Consider the following 18,578-nt stretch of genomic DNA (forward strand, 5'->3'; position numbering starts at 1 on the left):
GCGACCGGCCCATTTCCTTACGAAACGTTCAAATTGTTAGATGGTTGAAATATACACTGTTCTTCATGTACTTAACTTATTTTGTATTCGCTTAGGCTCCCCTACATTAAAGATGTATCTTCTTTATGATTCGAATATTTATTTTTACAAATGATTTTTTAATTTAAAATAATTTTTTTTTAATTTTAAATAAAAAACTTTACAAATGGATATAAGGGAAAAATATTTATACGTGTAAATTTCCAAACAAATTAAAACTTACAAATTTATTGTTTTTCAAATACGTAGCCATCCACAAAACCAAAAATTAAAAAAAGATCCTAGCATCGATGGCGAGCAACAACTTATAAAAAAAACTCGGAATGATATATTGTTTCAATCGCCATTCTTGCTGAGAGTCGGATTAATTAAGCAGTTAGGCGCAATTCATTTTTCATTTGACTTTGTTATAAAAATGCCAACATGTTTTGCCGTTTTAATTGGAACGAGGATGTTTGTTATAGTCACCTTTTTAATAAAACAAAACTTTTTTTTTTAAATTTTATTTTGAGTCTATAATTTTATTTACACAAAAAAATATTAAAAAACATTTCTTAAATTGGTTTTTATAATTTTTTATTCAACTATTTGCAATTTGTATCATAAATAAGGATTGTTCTAATTTTCTTGTATAACTAAAGTGTTTTTTTAAACTCCTAATTACCATTACGTGTCTTTCTTTTTTCGACACTCTTTTAATCTAGAATTAAAAATAAATTTTACTAAAAACGTATTAGAAATTATAGTTTTACTTTATATTATAGATGCATAGAAAAATAGATATTTTGGATCTGTTCAAAAATTAGTAACAAAATTAAAAAATATATGTTCTAAAAATGCCATAAACTTTTTAAATTATCAAACTTAAATTATTGGTTTAATATTTTTAAGCTTTTTATCGATTTGATCCGAAGCTGATTTTAATGAATTTCCTGTATTGCTTTATTTTTTTCTACTAAAGCAAATTGTCAAATTACTTTTTCTTAAATCCGCTAGAGGGAGCGGACTTGTGACTTACCCTATTGCAGCTATATTTTTTTACGTCATTAAAAGCAGGGAATAACGCTAAACATGGTAAAAACGGTATTTTGTATACTAAATTTATTAAGAAGAAAGTGTCTATTCGATAATTAAAATGACAATAATGACCATTAAATCTTATTTGCTTCGCCAGGCTAAATAAACTCGTTTTAGCTAAGTATTTTCTTAATGAAATAAACTCATACTAGTGTTCTAGAAAGTCTGCCATACAGATCGTGTTTTCGTGTTCGTTACTTATAGGAAAGCGCATAGAGGCGAAATTTTGCAACGTCGCGCGTGTACGAGTGCCTGCGACAGAGCACTGCCCCGGCCGGCCCGAGAACGGGATTAGTAAACATCTAACTTTTGTGGGAGCTGCGTCGTTTGGCGACAAAGTCCCAAAATATTACGCGAAAATCCAGGCATTTTTAAAATATGACATTACACATTGTCAATGCCCAACCCAACCAAACCCAACCCGCATAGAATTGTAATCTTAAAATGTTTAATATGCTGTGTTTTGCATAATGAAAATTAAAGCGTTATTCTAATAAAAAATAAAATATCAACTCTGATAAAAATATAATAAAAAATCAGAAATAAAACTCTAATAAACAAACTTAACAACATATTATTTTTTTAAACAAAAGGCTCAAATAAACCGCCTTCTTTCGCTAAACAAAAACTTAACCTATCGTAAAAGCTATTTCGAACCTCTAAAAGAATTTCAGGTAAAATGGAATTGGCACCTTCGACAATTTTATTTCGCAACTCCTCTAAATTTGTTGGCCTACTAAATTCATGCTTGTAAATGGCTGCTTAACGCCACAGATAAAAGTCATTTGGAGACAAATCTGGAGATCTAGGAGGCGATTTAATATCGCCAGTCCCACTAATAAGGCGGTTAGGAAAAGTATTTGTTAAAAATTATTTTACCCTAGCCGCGTTATGAGCAGGATAGCCATCTTGCTGAAAATACACTGATCGCAGGTCTACATCAGGTAGGATTTGAATGGCAGGAAGAACTTGGTTTTGCAGCAACTCAAGGTACTTTTGGGCGTTTAAAGTGCCATCAACAAAAAATGGCCCTATACATTGTCGCCCAAAATACCTGCCCAAACATTCAATTTCTGAGGATACTGGGTACAAAACTAAAAACTTCTGTGCTCGTTTTCCTGAGACCAATAACGAACAATGGAAGGATTGTGTTTGCCATGTAATGGAAAAGAAGAATCATCTGAAAGCAAAATATTTTTAAAAACATATTCGTTTTCATTTGCCTTTTCCATCATAGTTTCACAAAATTCCATTCTTCGCCACTGGTCTTCAGGAAATATTTCTTGAGTTTTTGAATACTTGAAACATTTGTACGAGCAACATTTTTATTGCTCATTCCCAGTTCCTCTTCAACACTTCTAGTGGAACGTGTCGAATCAAGTTCTAGGGTACTGCAAACCATTTCTTCCCGCCGTTCTATATCCTAGACCACTTCAACAGGTGGTTCTTGATGTTTTGTGTGACATTTTTTACAATCTTGAAGACAAAAAGATGTCTCAAAATTTGTAACCACATTTAAAACCGTTTTTGCACAAGGAATCGGTCTATTCTCAAATGTCACTGAAAACAAATCTCTATATTGTACTGCCGAATTGCCTCCAAAAAACCATTTAATCTTTCGGAGGGGGTATAAAGAGCCATAGTGAAAACAACACGAAAATAACGCTCAAAAATTATCAATACAACGTGCAGTAACACAGCAAAGTGAGGTCTGCTGACTCCCGGTTCAAAAAATAAAAACGAAAAATTGTTGTTGGTGTTGCCATTATTTTGGGTAATATGTAGCTCACGATAACACGATCTGTATAAGATTAATAGTTATACGTTTATTTATGCAGGGTTTTAGCTAAACCAAGTTGAACCAAATTAGCTTATTTTGGAAAAACTACACATAGGAAAGTATTGAAAATTTGATACCATGGAAAAATTAATAAAGGATACAACACTAAAATAATTTGACAGTTTTGGAACTTTTGTTAATATCGGATGTAGATGTCAGCTTGCTATTGCTATTTAAATAGAACACCGTATATATTATTTTATATTTAAATTCTACATACAATTTTAAGAATTCTAAGGTGTTATAAATATGTTATACACATAATTTATTTTGTGCCGTCCCAAATGTTTAAAATCCATCATTTTCATGGCTCTGAAGCATCTTTTCTTGGGTACAGAAAACTGCAGTCTCTCTCTACTTCAGCAACTGACAGAGTCTGCATGCATTTTAATTACGGTCAATCATGTTTTATCACGTCGAAGGTATTGTTGCAAGAACCATATCAAAATATAAATAAAAATCCAGGCATGTTAGTCTGGGGATCTAGCCGGCTTTGGAAAGGTAACGCCCTGTGCTATCCGTCTACCAGGGTACTGAGCATCTAAAAATTCTTTAACATTTAGGAATGAGCTGGACGGCCATCGTACTGGAACAGCATTCGTTTCCGAATTGTGCTCTCAATTGTGAATTGAGAAGTGGCACTCACTCTAATATAATTGGTATCTCTTGAAAACTGCAAATAATTTGTAAATAATTTGCATTTAGTGCATTATTAAAAGAAATGGCCGATAATTAGACCCTCTAATTATAATTAATCAAAATCCAAATACTTTTATTTGTCTAAGGATTGGTGATCAGTAATAAGTATTGCAACTTCACGCCTTCGTTTCTCTAAAATGTAGCCTCATCTGGCTACAATATGTTTAAAAGCACCAGTAATCATACCCAAAAGCCAGTGACAATGGTCTAATCTTTAGTTAAGATCTTGTGGAGTTAATTTTTGGTGCAGAAAATCTAGAACAAGATAATGACTTAACTAACTAACTTAACTAAATAAATCAACCTGATGCTATTAGCTTAATAATAAATCATTTTATTTACAATTTAATCAGTCAGTTAATCAATCAATAGTTTATTAATTATGTCAATTACATAAAATATGCTTACCCACGTCAAATAATATGGCCAAATAGGCCCTAAAAATAAACTGCAATAAATATTTCAATTTAATATATAAAATATATAAGCCTACTACATATCAGGACTAATACAAGAAAACAGATATATGACTATCACAACAAAAAAATTTGAATTAAAATATTCTTTATGGGAGTCGAAGCTTGACTAATAAGAAACCTTTTTAGACGAGTTTTAAATACAGAGAGTGCAACTCTCTTATTCTTACAGGTAATTCATTAAAATATTTAGCCGCCAAATACACTGGGCCCTCTTGATATCTTTAGATGCCACGGTAAGTAAGAAGTCTAGAAAAATTAAGTCTTATCTCGTAGAATTAGGAATATTTTGAACAATAGTTCAATTTACCCATAGGTCGTGAGCAATAGTTTTAGTACTTAAGTGAGGATTATACTCGACTTAAGCTAAAACATTTAATATGTTATGGCATATCTCGTGCATTAAAACTAAATATCTATCTTGTAAAGAGCCTCTTCGTTGATATAAAGCATTGTGTAATAAAGCAATACGAAGAACAGGAATAAGAAAGAACCTAGTTAACACAAACTGGAACACAAGAAAACAAGAAAACTATTGGTTATTATTAGCGAAACTTAACAAACAATAACTAAGGGACGCTAATATGACATTTAATTGAAATTTTACATATTTTGACTATTTCTCATAGCATACGCATACGAATCAATTTTCGATAATTGATAACGAAATGTGTTTTGCTATGAAATGGATTATTTGTCTTGGCTACATTTTATGTTTTTTGGCAGCAGCCTAAAATTTATTTTGTAAAAAATCATTAGATATCAAAGTATAACATATGTACAACGCCTTAAATTTCTTGACATTTTATGCAGAATCTAAATAATATATTGGATAGTTCTATGGGTGGAACCTTTGGTGTAATGCTGGAATTACGAGAAAATTTTACAAAAAAAAATAGGAGTTTTAGTTAGTTGTAAAACTGTCTCGTAATTTAAATATATAGAATGTTCTAATAAAAAAAATAAGTCTAATCTACATCCGGTATTATCAATTTTCACTTTTTACTTATTCATTTTTCCATAGAGATAAATTTCCAAAACTTTAATTTTTTTTAATTTATTCGGACTGTCTAGGCAAACAGAAGTTAATATAAACAGGGCTATATTTGTCATTTTTATTTTCAAATGTACACTTTTTTTGAAAAGTTTGTAAATCAGCTTTTTTATCTTTGTTTTCTGCTTTCAATGACGTAAAAAAACATACAACATATATAGATGCATTTGATTTTTTTAAGTAATTCGTCAGAAAAAAAAAGTCACAAGTCAACGCCCTCTAGCGGATTTTTGGAAAAGTAACTTGACAATTTTTTTGTTGAAGAAAATAAAGCAAGGACTTTTAAACAAAATTTGCTTATCAATATTTTTTATTTACACAACAATTAACAATAATTAGGGTGACTATTCAAAAAACTTGTCGATAATGTCTCATCTTATTTTTGGTATACACTGTATAATTTTGTTTTTAACAAAAAAGAGCGCAACTAAAAATGCTTATCGACAGGTCCAAGGATATTTTTGAGAAAAGAAAGTATATGAGCTACTGAATTTATTCCTCGTACACTCACAATGTATAATTTTCTGTGGTCAGTGCTTCCATATACTATATATAGTTGTCAATTAAATATTCTTTATATCAAATTAACTTTTAACAAAAATCTGTTGATTGTATACGTAAAATTCCTATTCTATCTCCAGTTTCGTATACGTAATATTCTCATATTAATATTAATTTTTTATTTTCAGAATACGCTTGGTTACTTCGGATTTTTTAATCGGGGTTTGTATTGAAAAAATGCAAAAGTTGTTACTTGAACTTAGTGCATCAGTGCTCGGTGCTAATTTAACTGACAAATAAAAAGTGCACCAAGTGCACGTAAAACTATCACGCTGGCGGTTACAATGAAACTATGGAAAGTTTTGGCACGAAATAGCCACGTGTACAACAACGGAGTTGGTCAGATCGTACCAGTCGTTAAAGCTCATAAGGTTCCCACTATCGAGTTACACGGTAAGTTTAGTATATATTTACGATACATTATAAAGTGCCCGTCAGTAATATATACACATGCGGTATTTTATTTCTTTGTAATTACACGGGATGCTACACTTAACCTAAGATGGCCCAATATCTAAATATATGGAAAACGGTGTGCTTAAAAAGAAAATACTTTCAAATTAAAGTTATTTCTAGTTATGGCAAAAAGAAATTTATTTTTCACATTGACTATTTTATTTCTAAAAGAAGAAAATATTTTTATAAATATAAATGGAAAAGTTTATAATGTAAAAATAAAATATGTTTCTCAATACAAAAGTAAAAGTATTAATCAATAATATTACTAAAAGTTCTCTAAAAAATAACGTAGAAGATCAATACAACAAATATTTCAAATCGTGATCGCCAAGTATAAAAATCCTATTAATTCGCTTTATAAGAATTTTAATGTAATAAATTTCATTATGCATAACTCATGACATTAAAAAATGGTCTTTACTGATAGCCCCACAAGCATTTATGATACATAGTTGATTGGTCCATAAAAATAAATCAAGAGCTGTTAAATCAGAAGATCTAGCAAGCCAAGAATCGCACCCACTTCTTTCTATCCACTTATTAGTATTATCCCAATAAAGTCTTTATCCTAATAAGTCTATTATCCTAATAAAGCTTTAGGGGAAACATTAGGTCTCGCTAATTGAATCATCTTGTTGTTACCTATTTGTCCTTTTAAAGTATTAAATCAAGAATAGATATTGGTTTAGAAACTCTGGAGGTTTTGGCTCATTTAATATTCGTTCCTTTAATAAAATAAGGGCTAATCAATTTATTCCTGATAATTGTACACTAGTCATTTATCGACCATATGCGCTAATATTTTCCCCTTAACCACCTATCAGTAACATTCGGTACATTCCAGTTGCCTATTATGACAAATCTATTTCTTTCTTTTGCTACTTGGGTAATACCGCGCGCTTATTTAAATCATCACCATGAAGTTTTAAATATAACGAATTATGAGATTTGGGCGGGTGTAATTTGGGCTTTTTTATGTCCATAAAATACTGCTTTTATATATTTTTAAAATATCAGAAATTGTTCCAAATGAAGCAAGTAGATTTACATCAATTGATGCAATCCAGTGCCTCATATAAAAAATATTAACAAATTTCAATTTTATTTTGTAGTCATTAAGTATGCAATACTTAATGCATAAGTATGCAAAATAAACAAACATAGATTTATTTAAAACCTTACAAGGTTCCAAGGTTTACCTTCAAATGTCTTCGAGAATATAAAAAACCTTAAAAGTAAATGTGACTATTTATTTTCCAATCTTTTGCTACCATAAAAAAATACATTTTTGAGATTATTAGGTAAATATCTACTTTCAACCCTTTTATTTTGGGCTCATCTGAATACATAACTTAATCCCCAGAAAGGACAAACGTCAGCAAAATTTCCATAAATAAACCTAATCCCTACTCTATCTTAACTAATATACCTGTACAGCGTCCTGTTACGAAAAGTATGCGAATAATATGTCTGACAGAAAAGTGGAGTATGGACCCTTTTAAGGGGCTTATGGGGCTAGAAAAGGGTTTTGCGACGAGTTAATAACTTCATGCGTAACGTAATTTCGACATTTATATTCTGATGTGCTGGACTGAAAGGGTTTTTCGCAGCCGCAACTTCACCCTGGAGGGTCTATGGCGAATAAGACAAATGATTATGGACATTTAAAGTGTCATTGTTAAGCTTTTTATTACAAAAGAGTGTGAAATTACAAAATGGTGTAATAACAATTAAATAACAGCAAGAAACGTTTGCAAAAAGTGTTGATTTCTTTAATCCGCATTTTTGTTACTCATGACAACATTACAACATACAAAACGTAAAAACTATTTTTTTTATGCATTTTATTAACTTGAAGTTGTTACTAGTAAGATAGTTTAATACTAAGAGTATGAGACTAATAAAATCAAAAAATGTCATAAAGAGATAATATTTTTTTTATTGGCAGATTGACTTTAAAAGGAACTGGAATAGAGCTACATAAATATATATATATATATATATATATATATATATATATATAAATTTATATATATATATATATATATAAATTTATATATATATAAATTTATATATATATATAAAAATGTATATACACAGTACTTTCAGTTCAAAACGATCCACCCTTAATAACTTTCTTAAAAAAAAAAAAAAAAATACGTCAAATTAGATATGCAGGGGGACGTTTAATTATGCATTTACTGAAGTTCTGTCAATCATCTCGTCACCTTCAGCTAACCTTACTTTAATAGGTCAAATGGGAACCCCCATCGTGTGATACATCATAGTAAGGAGCGTAAAATTCTCTATTCAACGGTACCAAAAAAAATTAAATGGGTCTGCCAACAAAGATATATATTCAATAAGGGGTATTTCCTAGATTTGTATAGCAAATTGAGTTTTAAAAATTTGAAGAAACAAACATTTTGAAAATCTTCCGTTGGAATAGATCCTCACTCTGCAATAAATCCGTGGCCAAATATAATCAAATACTCTACGCTAAACTATTTTCTCTTGTTTGGATATTGATCAGTAGGACCAGTAGGATTAATATCCAATTTAAGTCAAGTAAAGGTTTTTAGTTGTACATTAATGCAGGTTTTAAGTCGTATCAGAAATAGATGTTTGGACCTAGTTTTAAAAAATATTTTACATTGTATATCGTCTTGTGATTTGTCGTCTTGAGTTCAGTGTAGTGCACTTGATGAAGTAGCACAAGTGGAAGTGTTAGGATATTTTGCTAATAATCCTACACAATCATTATCTATACGTCAAGCTTCAGTAATAACAGGAATTTGTCATGAATCTATACATTAAGTACTTAAGTTAAGTCATTTCTATCCCTTTAAAATGCAGATTCTTTAGAAATTGCGTGGCGATGACCCTTGCCGCAGAAAAATATTGAGAGGGAACGACAGAAAAATTATGTTCAATTTAATTCAAATGCTTTATTTGCCCATATATAAAATAATAATAATAATATAATAATAATAATATAAATAATAATAACTGATATTTTTTTTCACTTCAAAAAATAAGTAGCAGATCTTCAGAAATATTTCCTTACTATGAGGGAAACCTCTTCTCTTCATAGAGCAGTGGTGCTAGCGGAAAACGGATACACACCCTTGAATCTCCGTGCAGGTATAGCAGAACACATTACTGTAACAAGATCAGAGCACACAGCTATTGAAGTTAACACATGAAAGCAGAAGGCAATACACGGAACGCATCCTCACGAACTTAATGCTGAACATGTCGATTATGAAACGTCGAACTACTAGTTGACTCGTGGAGATCTATTTCCTGAAACTGAAGGCTTTATGATGGCTATACAAGACCAAGTGATTGCTACAAGAAATTACCCTAAGTACATTACTAAAGATAAGAAAGTAATCGACGATCGATGTAGAAGATGCCTGCGCGTACCGGAGACAATTCAACATATAAAATCAGGATGCACATTTTTATCAGCTGCCGAATATCTGCACCGACATAACTGTGTGGCAAAAATTATTCATCAAGAACTGGCAAAACTTTATCATCTAATTGGCGAAACTTGCCCCTATTACCAGTACAAACCAGAAACTGTACTTGAAAATGACGACTTTCGCCTCTACTGGGACAGAACTGTTTTAACCGATAGGACGCTGACTTCAAACAGACCAGATATAATCTTAATAAACAAAGCCCAAAAGAAAATCTTTCTAATTGACATAGCAGTGCCAAATACCAATAATGCCCTAGAAACGACACACACTAAACTTGCTAAATACGCAGATATAGCTCACGAGATAAAACAACAATGGAGGCAAAATAATGTATATATACTCCCTCTAGTTATTTCATCCACTGGAATTACCCCTTTAACACTGTCCAAAAACCTTAACGCATTGGGTCTTTCCTCCTGGACGATTGTCACTATACAGAAATCTCTTATACTGAATACATGCAACATTGTTCGAAAGTTCGTAAATCTACCATGGCAAAATTCATCTTACCTTCAGGCTGATGAAATTGACAACACCGCTATCAGCGAGCTAAAACAGAAAAATAATAATAATAATAATAATAATAATAATAATAATAATAATAATAATAATAATAATAATAATAATAATAATAATAATAATAATATTAATAATAATAATAATAATAATAATAATAATAATAATAAAGAACATTAATCCAGATTGGAAGAGCGGCAGATGCGGCAGCGGATAAAAGTACCAAGGAGGGTAACGCCCAACATTTAAGAGCCTAAAAAAAGCAAAAATGCAAAATATCGATGTCCACAAGGGGTAAAGACAGTTTTCAACTAATGGCAACTAATAATGATTTTACCCTAATTTGTATCTGATGTTTAACCTATTCTTTGATCAACTAGCAACTGTGATTTAATTTTTTCAGAAAATATGTTTAAAGATAGTTGTTTAATGCTGGATGGAATACTATTCCACATTTTAACCCCCGCAAATTTAAAAGAGCGCTGAAATTATGCGGTTCTACGGCGTGGCACAACAAAAATATCATTGTTTCGCGTTATTTGTTCATGCTCAAAATCCAAAAATTCATCTCGCAAGTTTGCCGGTTGGCCTTCCTTTATAATCCGATAAATAAAGTTAAACATATGATCACAGTCTAACAGTCTATGTTTAAAAAGTCTAAAAAAAAAGTCTAAAGTCTGGTTGAAATCTACATACTTTGATATGATGCTTTCATCTATTTGTCATATTTAATAAATTTTTGTCATTAAGATATGGCGTTATATGGTTTCTATATGGGATATTATAGGTTAATCGCATACAGTAATTTTGAATTTTTGAATTGCGTTTTTGAACATAAAGAGCCACCATATACCATATCACCATAATCGAACAAATATATAACAAGGCTTTCACAAAGTAAATATTTTTGTTTTGTGTATAGGTTCCGTTTAAATTTAAAAAGGTTTTTCAGGCGTAAATGGGCTGCTTTAATTGTGTTTTTTACATGGGGTTCAAAAGAAAGAGAATTGTCAAATACGGTACCCATTTTTTTTGCTTTTGGGACAATTGGAACTGGAATGTTATTTATATGAATATTTATCCAAGTTTCAAAATTTCACCTTAAAGTATTATTCGAACTTTAAGGCGACTGATTTTTTGCTTTTCATTATTCCTATCTTCAACAGAAACAGGAATATACAGTTGTGAGTCATCAGCATACTGCTATAATATGGAATATTTTACAGCTTTATACATGTCTGCCACGTAGAGTGAAAAAAGTAGGGGTGATGGAATAGAACCCTGAGGTACACCTTGATTTGATTGGCTAAACTCTGAACATTGTTTTTCTAACTGTTGGACTGTCATAACACAACTTTCACGATTGTATAGATATTCTTTAAAGAAGTTAATATCATATTCAGAGATTCCAAAATATCTTAGTTTAGCTAAGAACATTTTGTGGGTAAGTGTGTCGAAAGCTTTACTAAAGTCGAGCAGGGCCACACATAACGCTTGATTTTACTCTTCATTCACTCTTACGTGATTTAATATTTTGACTAAGCATGTTGACGTGCTAAAATTATTTTTAAATCTTGACTGGCAATCGGAAATTAAATTATAAGCTTCAACAAAATTAGAAATCTGGCTATAAATATGTTTTTCAAACACTTTAGACACTGCAGGCAATATACTGATTGGTCTTAAATCCTTGTATTCTTTAGGTACTGATTTTTTTGCAATAGGTTTGATTATTGCTTCTTTCCATAAATTTGGATATTTTTGCTTAAGTGGATATTTTTGCTTAGTTTTGCTTAATGTGGTCATTAATTATATGTAATAACGGATTTAAGCAAAATCGAGAATAAAGTTTAATGTCCTTAATTAAGATACCATCAATTCTCACTGCATTAGATTTTATTGAAGAGATTATTTTAGTTAAATTAGAGTACTCAAAAAGCTGAAATGCTAAACACTTCATTACAAGCTAGATTATTTTTATAGTAATCTATTGCTTCTCTATTTACTGTATCCGAAAGGGCATTAATACTATTAAAAAATTTATGAATTTCGGTTGGATTTAATAGATTAGTTGGTATAGATTTTTAATTTTTATTTCTTGTTAGATGAAGTTTGTGTGCTACTCTTCAAAAATCCTTTCCTTTTTTATCTGACAGTTGATTAAAAAAAGTAATTTTTTTCTCTAATGATTGCGTGTTTTGTGTAATTGCTTAGTTCTCTATAATACTGCAAATGCGCTGGTCATTTAGTTTTTAAATATTTTTTATGCGCACGGTCCCTAAAATTCATTAAAGTTTTTATATTTTGTGTTATTCCTTGATTTTTTTAGTTTTATTAGGTGCATGCCTATTTAGGAATGTCAAAAATGTTCTGGTAAAAAAGTCAACTTTTTCATTAATATCAGTCATGCGGTACATCTCGTGCCAGGGAATAAGCTCCATATCATTATAAAAATTTTCAATGTTTATTGCGTTATAATCTCGAAACGAAATATGTTTTCCTATCGCCTTTATATTCTCAAATTTAAAAATCAAAAAAATTATATTATGGTCTAATATGGTAGTTGAGATGGGCACTGATGGTGACTTCAAAGAAATCAAACTATCGCTGCTTACTATGTAGTTAATTGCGTTTCCAGATGCCATATTTATTCTTGTTGGCTCTGATATACGTTAAGATAAATTAAAATATTCGAAAATTTGTTTAAGCCTATTTAAATATGAATCCCATATTTTCGGATCTGATATTCAAATGACCCACCGACAAATTTTCCGAGAAATCTTGTAGACACACTCCGACACCCCCATCGACAAATACCTCAAATAGGCCCCCTCACCGGTGCCCACCCCCATCGCATCACCACGCCCGCCACATCCAAGATTATGCATAACCTAAATGCTAAAATATTCCTAGGATAAAAATGAAACAAAACAATAAAACTAAAAAATTGATAAAGAAAAATTGAAAATACATGTAAATAAATCAATTTTATTCTATGTTGTTATTGTTCACTTATCTGAGACTGCAAAAATAAAGTCATTACAATTTATTTATCTTTTTGATTAATTTGACTATGGTGGGATAATACAATAAAAAGTAATATAATAGTACTTGTTACATACCGCATATTAGAAAAAGAGGTAGCACTTATATGTATGTAAAATTAAATATATAATTCAAATCAAATCAGGGTTTAAATGTATGTTGTGTAAAATTCTAAAAATCATTAGTCAGTCAGAAAGAACTTAAAACTAAATAGATATCAACAGCCCCACATCTAAACTAAAATGAAATATTATGTTTCTCTTTTCCAAAAGTCAAAAATGTACTTACAACACTGAAAAGTCCTCAGTTTTCAAACCTGAATAGTTTTATTTTTTATTGCAGACAGTTTATTTACATCACTAATTCTATGCACGGTGCCTTTAAACTTCACATATATGTTGTCGTTAAGAACCCACACATCTTTTTTTGTAAATTCACTTACCGCACTATTTAATAATACCATTCGGGACTTCGTAAGATCTTCTCTTATTTGAATGTCACTGTTTTTAAGAAGTTTACGGGATTTAAGAACAGCTACACGCGTCGCGTCATTTGAAAACTGAACCAATATAGACGGCGCGGGGGCATATCGGTGATATTTTTCGATGCAATTGAGTGACATTTTTTATGTCTGAATGTTGAATATTTAATTTTAACTGTTTCTTGGCCAGGTCGAGGATTGTGTTGTGTAGATCGTCACCTTAATGCACTTTGACACCAAATATTCGTACGTTAAGACTGCGCAACGCTTGCTCTTGTGAATCCACTTCCCTTTTTAATTGTTGGTAACCTTATGTGAGGTTACTTACTTCAGCTATAAGAGCTGTAATTTTTTTATTTTGCGATGAATGCTTATTTTTTGTTGAATGGTTCTGTAAATAAACTCATTTTTAGTTACTGTAGTGCTAAAAAACCACATGTTTTTAGGAAAGAACACACACCATCCAGAAAAAGTCGATGTGTGGGCGGGAATATTGGGTGATACTATTGTCGGGTCTCTATTTTTAATGCTAAACTTATTGGCGAAACTTAATTGGAAATTTTCGAAGCCACCGTTCAACCTAAAATTGTTGAAGAAATAAAAAATCAGTTAGATCTTCATAGGGGTAGAAACCTAAATGAAGATTTATAACATTTTCACGAAGATGAGCACAAGCCCACTTAGTTCTTCCTGTGAGGCAATTTTTACATGAAGCGTTTCCAGATCGGTGTATTGGAACAAGGGGTCCAATAGAATGGCCCGAGAGGTTACCAGATCTAACACCCCTTGACTTTTTTTGACTTTTTTCTCTAGAGTCATTTAAAAACTGTTGTGTTTCAAACGCAAAAGATATGATGTCATCAATGTGTTTTTTAAATGAAAACCACAATTTTTTAATGCAGAATTAAAAAGAACGCTTTTTTTGCAAAGGATATGGTACAAATAAATAGTGGTTCCATAAGCAATTCTTATTAACATTTTTTCATATATATTCATTTTAAGTTCTCATTTTAAATATATTAATTTAAAATCATTGAAAAATATAGGCATAATAGATTTTCATTTAGTTATATACAAAAATAAGGTCGCTGATAGGGTCATATTTAGAATATCCTCTTATTCTTACGTCTGGTACGCAATTTTAGGAAATCCTTTAAGAAATCCCTGATAGAGAGCACATTTTATCTATCTTTCTAAAATTTCTATCGCAATTTAAATTTAAAATCTCAAAAAAAATTGTTTCTAAATTTATTTCTTCGGATTTCCAAACCGAAGACTTAAAATGATTCATAGAATTAGATTATTTGTAGTGCAACATGCATTACATAAAATATAAATTAATTAAGACAACTAATACAGATAACTCGTAATAGCATTTTAATACAAATATAAATCATAAAAATCTGACGAAACTTCAAACTTATACACTGATTATGTTGATTATGAGTCTCTTATTTATATGGCTCATATAAATTGTATGCAAGCATTTTAAATCTATGTACAACTAAATTTAAGCAAAAATATTCTAAGCTGAATAATAATTTCAAAGCGGTGCCCTTTCAAAGACCATATCAAAAAAGATCATACAACGCCGAACCAATTTTTTTTCATTTTTCATTAAGTACCATCAAACATGAATCGCATGTCTGCTTTCATAAAGAAAATATTACACGAAAAATTGGCACGACTGCATAAAGACAGCCAGCTCTTTTTTACTCTTTTACTAAAGCCATTTTATGATTCACGTTTAGTGAAGGAGTTTTTCATTAAAAAATAATCAAAGTTACCAGTTGTTGTTTCAAGTTATTAAAATTAAATCCAAATTTCATTCTTTCTTAGTTTCGTCCTTTAATTATTAATGCTATTTTTAAAATGATAAAATTAAGCCTAGTAAATTTTTTTATATTGGATAATTTATAATATGTAGAACGTGCTTCAAGATAGCGTGAATAAATATCATAAGAAAATTAAAAAAGTTCTTGAAACCCATTTATTTTTTATCGCAATATGAAAAATATTTAAGAAAATTAAAAAAAAAAACATAAAGACAAACTGTCAAAACAAAAAGTTATTATTAAACGTAAATACTAACCAAATTGGAAAAACTTTTTTAATTTTATTTAATTTGAAATACAATATCTTTATACTATTCTTCTTACTTTCCATATTTGTATACAAGTTGAAAGAAATAAAATGTACTAAGCTATATAATATTCAGCGAGTTATGGATGTAATGTGAAAGTTTTATAAAACTTGCTATACATTTAAACATAGAGATGCGCCGTGCCTTTAGAAAATGTTAAAAAAGAATGGTTTGGCAACACATTTCTACCCTTATTTTTACGATAACGGAAGGGTCTCATATTACCCCTAAAATACAGTATAAGTTTAGGCAACGCAAAAGAAGGATGTAAAAGACTACTCGAAAATACCCTGCCGTTCAAATTTACATAGTATTGTGATTTGTTCGCCGACGTGTTTTTTCCCTTTTTCACATATTCGATGTTAACTCTACCCATTTTTGGGTGTTTCCCTTTATAAAAGCATGTTGACTCACTTTTAGCTTTTATGTATTTTGTAACTTAGAGTGCCAGCAAAAATTGTTGGTTTCATTGTAATTTTAAAAAGTTAATTTTTGGGTTAATAAACAGAGTTTTTGTTACAAGGAATTTTTTTGGATAATTATTAGGTTAGCTTCTATTATGTCCTTTTTTACTCACTTATTAGACTAATTATTAGATACATTTATTATTTCACATTTCAATATGACGTTATGAATGGTTTAATGCAGTATCAAATATTTAGATTAAAACTTACTTACAATAAATTAATTTAAATAAAGTATTTATAAAATTAGGCAAATAAGAGTACTCATTAAAGCTAGATTGTACCTTTTTTAAGGTAATTAAATTTTTATTTTAGATAAGATAAGGCGTAGCAAAGACTGCATATGTTTATTAATTTATCTAGAATCTTCAATAGCATTCATACTGGGATTGGCACCCTCCTGATCCACTAATTTGATTAATTTTCCATTTTTCTCCTAATGAATTTATTATTTTTTTAATGCAAGTTCGTTTTATGGCTTTAATTTTGACAACTTTTAAAGGCTGTTAAAAATAGCAAGTAAATTAATACAATTAATTTTCTACTTTTTCGTTCGATTAGCAATAAAAGTGTATTTTTTTAAACTATTATTTATTTTCTTGTTGAAAGCATCTACCTATCATATTACCTGAATACTTTCAGGGGCGGCGGCACGTTTAAACTTTTCATATTCTTATTATTAAAATCGATAAAATGAATGTTAACTCAAAAAAGTATACCAATTTGATAAATAACAATACAATGAATTTGACGTATAATTAAGCAAAATACTGCTGGCCGTCCGTGCAACTATAGACAGACCCATTTAAATGTTGATCACATATTGTTTTTGATCGTTAACTAAACTTGTGTGTCAGTGTAAATAAAAGAGGACTTATTAATCCTGGCAGTCCTAATAAGGATAAGGGGAAACTGTTATCAAATTATTTTATTGGACTTGGATAATTAAATTGCATTGTGATCGGTCCTTGATACGTGTGCAAAGTTTTAAGTTGCTCGGACTTTTAGAAACCAGTGAAAATTAAGCTCAAAGATTCCGTTACATACATACATAGATACAAACCGAGCTAATAAAAGCGTGTTAAAAACAACTTACAAAACTAACAAGAGGTACTTCACAGAAACTCGAAGAAAAACAATTTGATTTTATTTGGCGCTACAGAATCAGAGAACGAAAACTTTCCAGGAAAAATTAATAAAATTATCTCCGAACACCTGAATATAAAAATTAATTGAATGGATATAGAAACCGCATATCGCTTTGGAAAATCTGAATCAAAATGACCAATACTCATACAATTTTTCTATCTTGGTACAAAACAGGAAACTCTTAAATTTGCAAGCCATTTGAAAGATAGGCTTTTCGGTTGCCATAGACTTCATTAAGCATTTAAAAGAAGCAAGAAGCCAGATTCTTAAGGTAAAAATTTACAAAAATCAACTGCTTATAGGCGATAACTTACACTATTCTGGAGCTTCTGAAGTTGGAAAAAGCTCAATAAAGGAAAAACTTTGCAAGCCCTTCAATTGCTAAAACCAAGAAAGTCAATAAAGAAAGTCTTAGAGCAGGATTCGCATAGGAAAAAACTGATAAAAACTTCTAAAGTACAAATAAATCCAGGACCATCAAAAAATGAGGGATATTCTTCTACCTTACAATCTAAACAGACTGTCGCAGACAAAATAGACGAAGCTACACCGGACCATCTTCGCAAGAACTAATTAATGTATGGATCCCTTTGTATGTTTTTTAACCCAAATTACCACGATACAAATTTATTAATATCAATAAAAGATCAAATAAAAAAAATTTTAACATCTTTCAGCTAAATATTTCAAGTTTGGGTAAGCATTATAACGAACATAAAATTACTATCTTACTATCAAGTTTGGAAAACCCCTTTTACGTTGTTTGTTTATCCGAAACTAGGTTTATATACAACAAAAATAATTTTAAAATCTCAAATTATGAGATGTATTTTAACGAGGACCATTTAAATATATGCGATGGTGCAGTAATGTATATTCATGAGGCAATAGAGCATAAAATAAAAATAATAAATATAGGTTGAGTTAACGCAATCAATGCAATTCTTACCATTTTTAATAAGACAATAGATGTCACTTGTATGTACAAACCGCATACTAATGTAAATAATGAGATCTTTCCAAACAATCCACCTGACGGTTTAAATGGTGTGTCAAATAGCAATCACAACTTCTACCAAATTAT

The 18,578-nt window shown here is 30.3% G+C and overlaps 1 protein-coding gene across 1 annotated transcript in view; it reads left to right on the forward strand.

Annotated features, from left to right (window-relative positions):
• LOC126734646 (glutamate receptor-interacting protein 2) overlaps positions 1-18,578 on the forward strand; it is a 1,148,906-nt gene that overhangs the window by 394,874 nt on the left and 735,454 nt on the right. Inside the window, exon 3 of the mRNA XM_050438344.1 lies at positions 5,875-6,139. Within this exon, the coding sequence (XP_050294301.1) occupies positions 6,031-6,139 (109 nt within the window). The 5' untranslated portion in view covers positions 5,875-6,030. The remainder of the gene's footprint in view (positions 1-5,874; positions 6,140-18,578) is intronic.

Source organism: Anthonomus grandis, chromosome 3 (genome assembly GCF_022605725.1).
Source record: "Anthonomus grandis grandis chromosome 3, icAntGran1.3, whole genome shotgun sequence".
Taxonomy (NCBI): domain Eukaryota; kingdom Metazoa; phylum Arthropoda; class Insecta; order Coleoptera; family Curculionidae; genus Anthonomus; species Anthonomus grandis.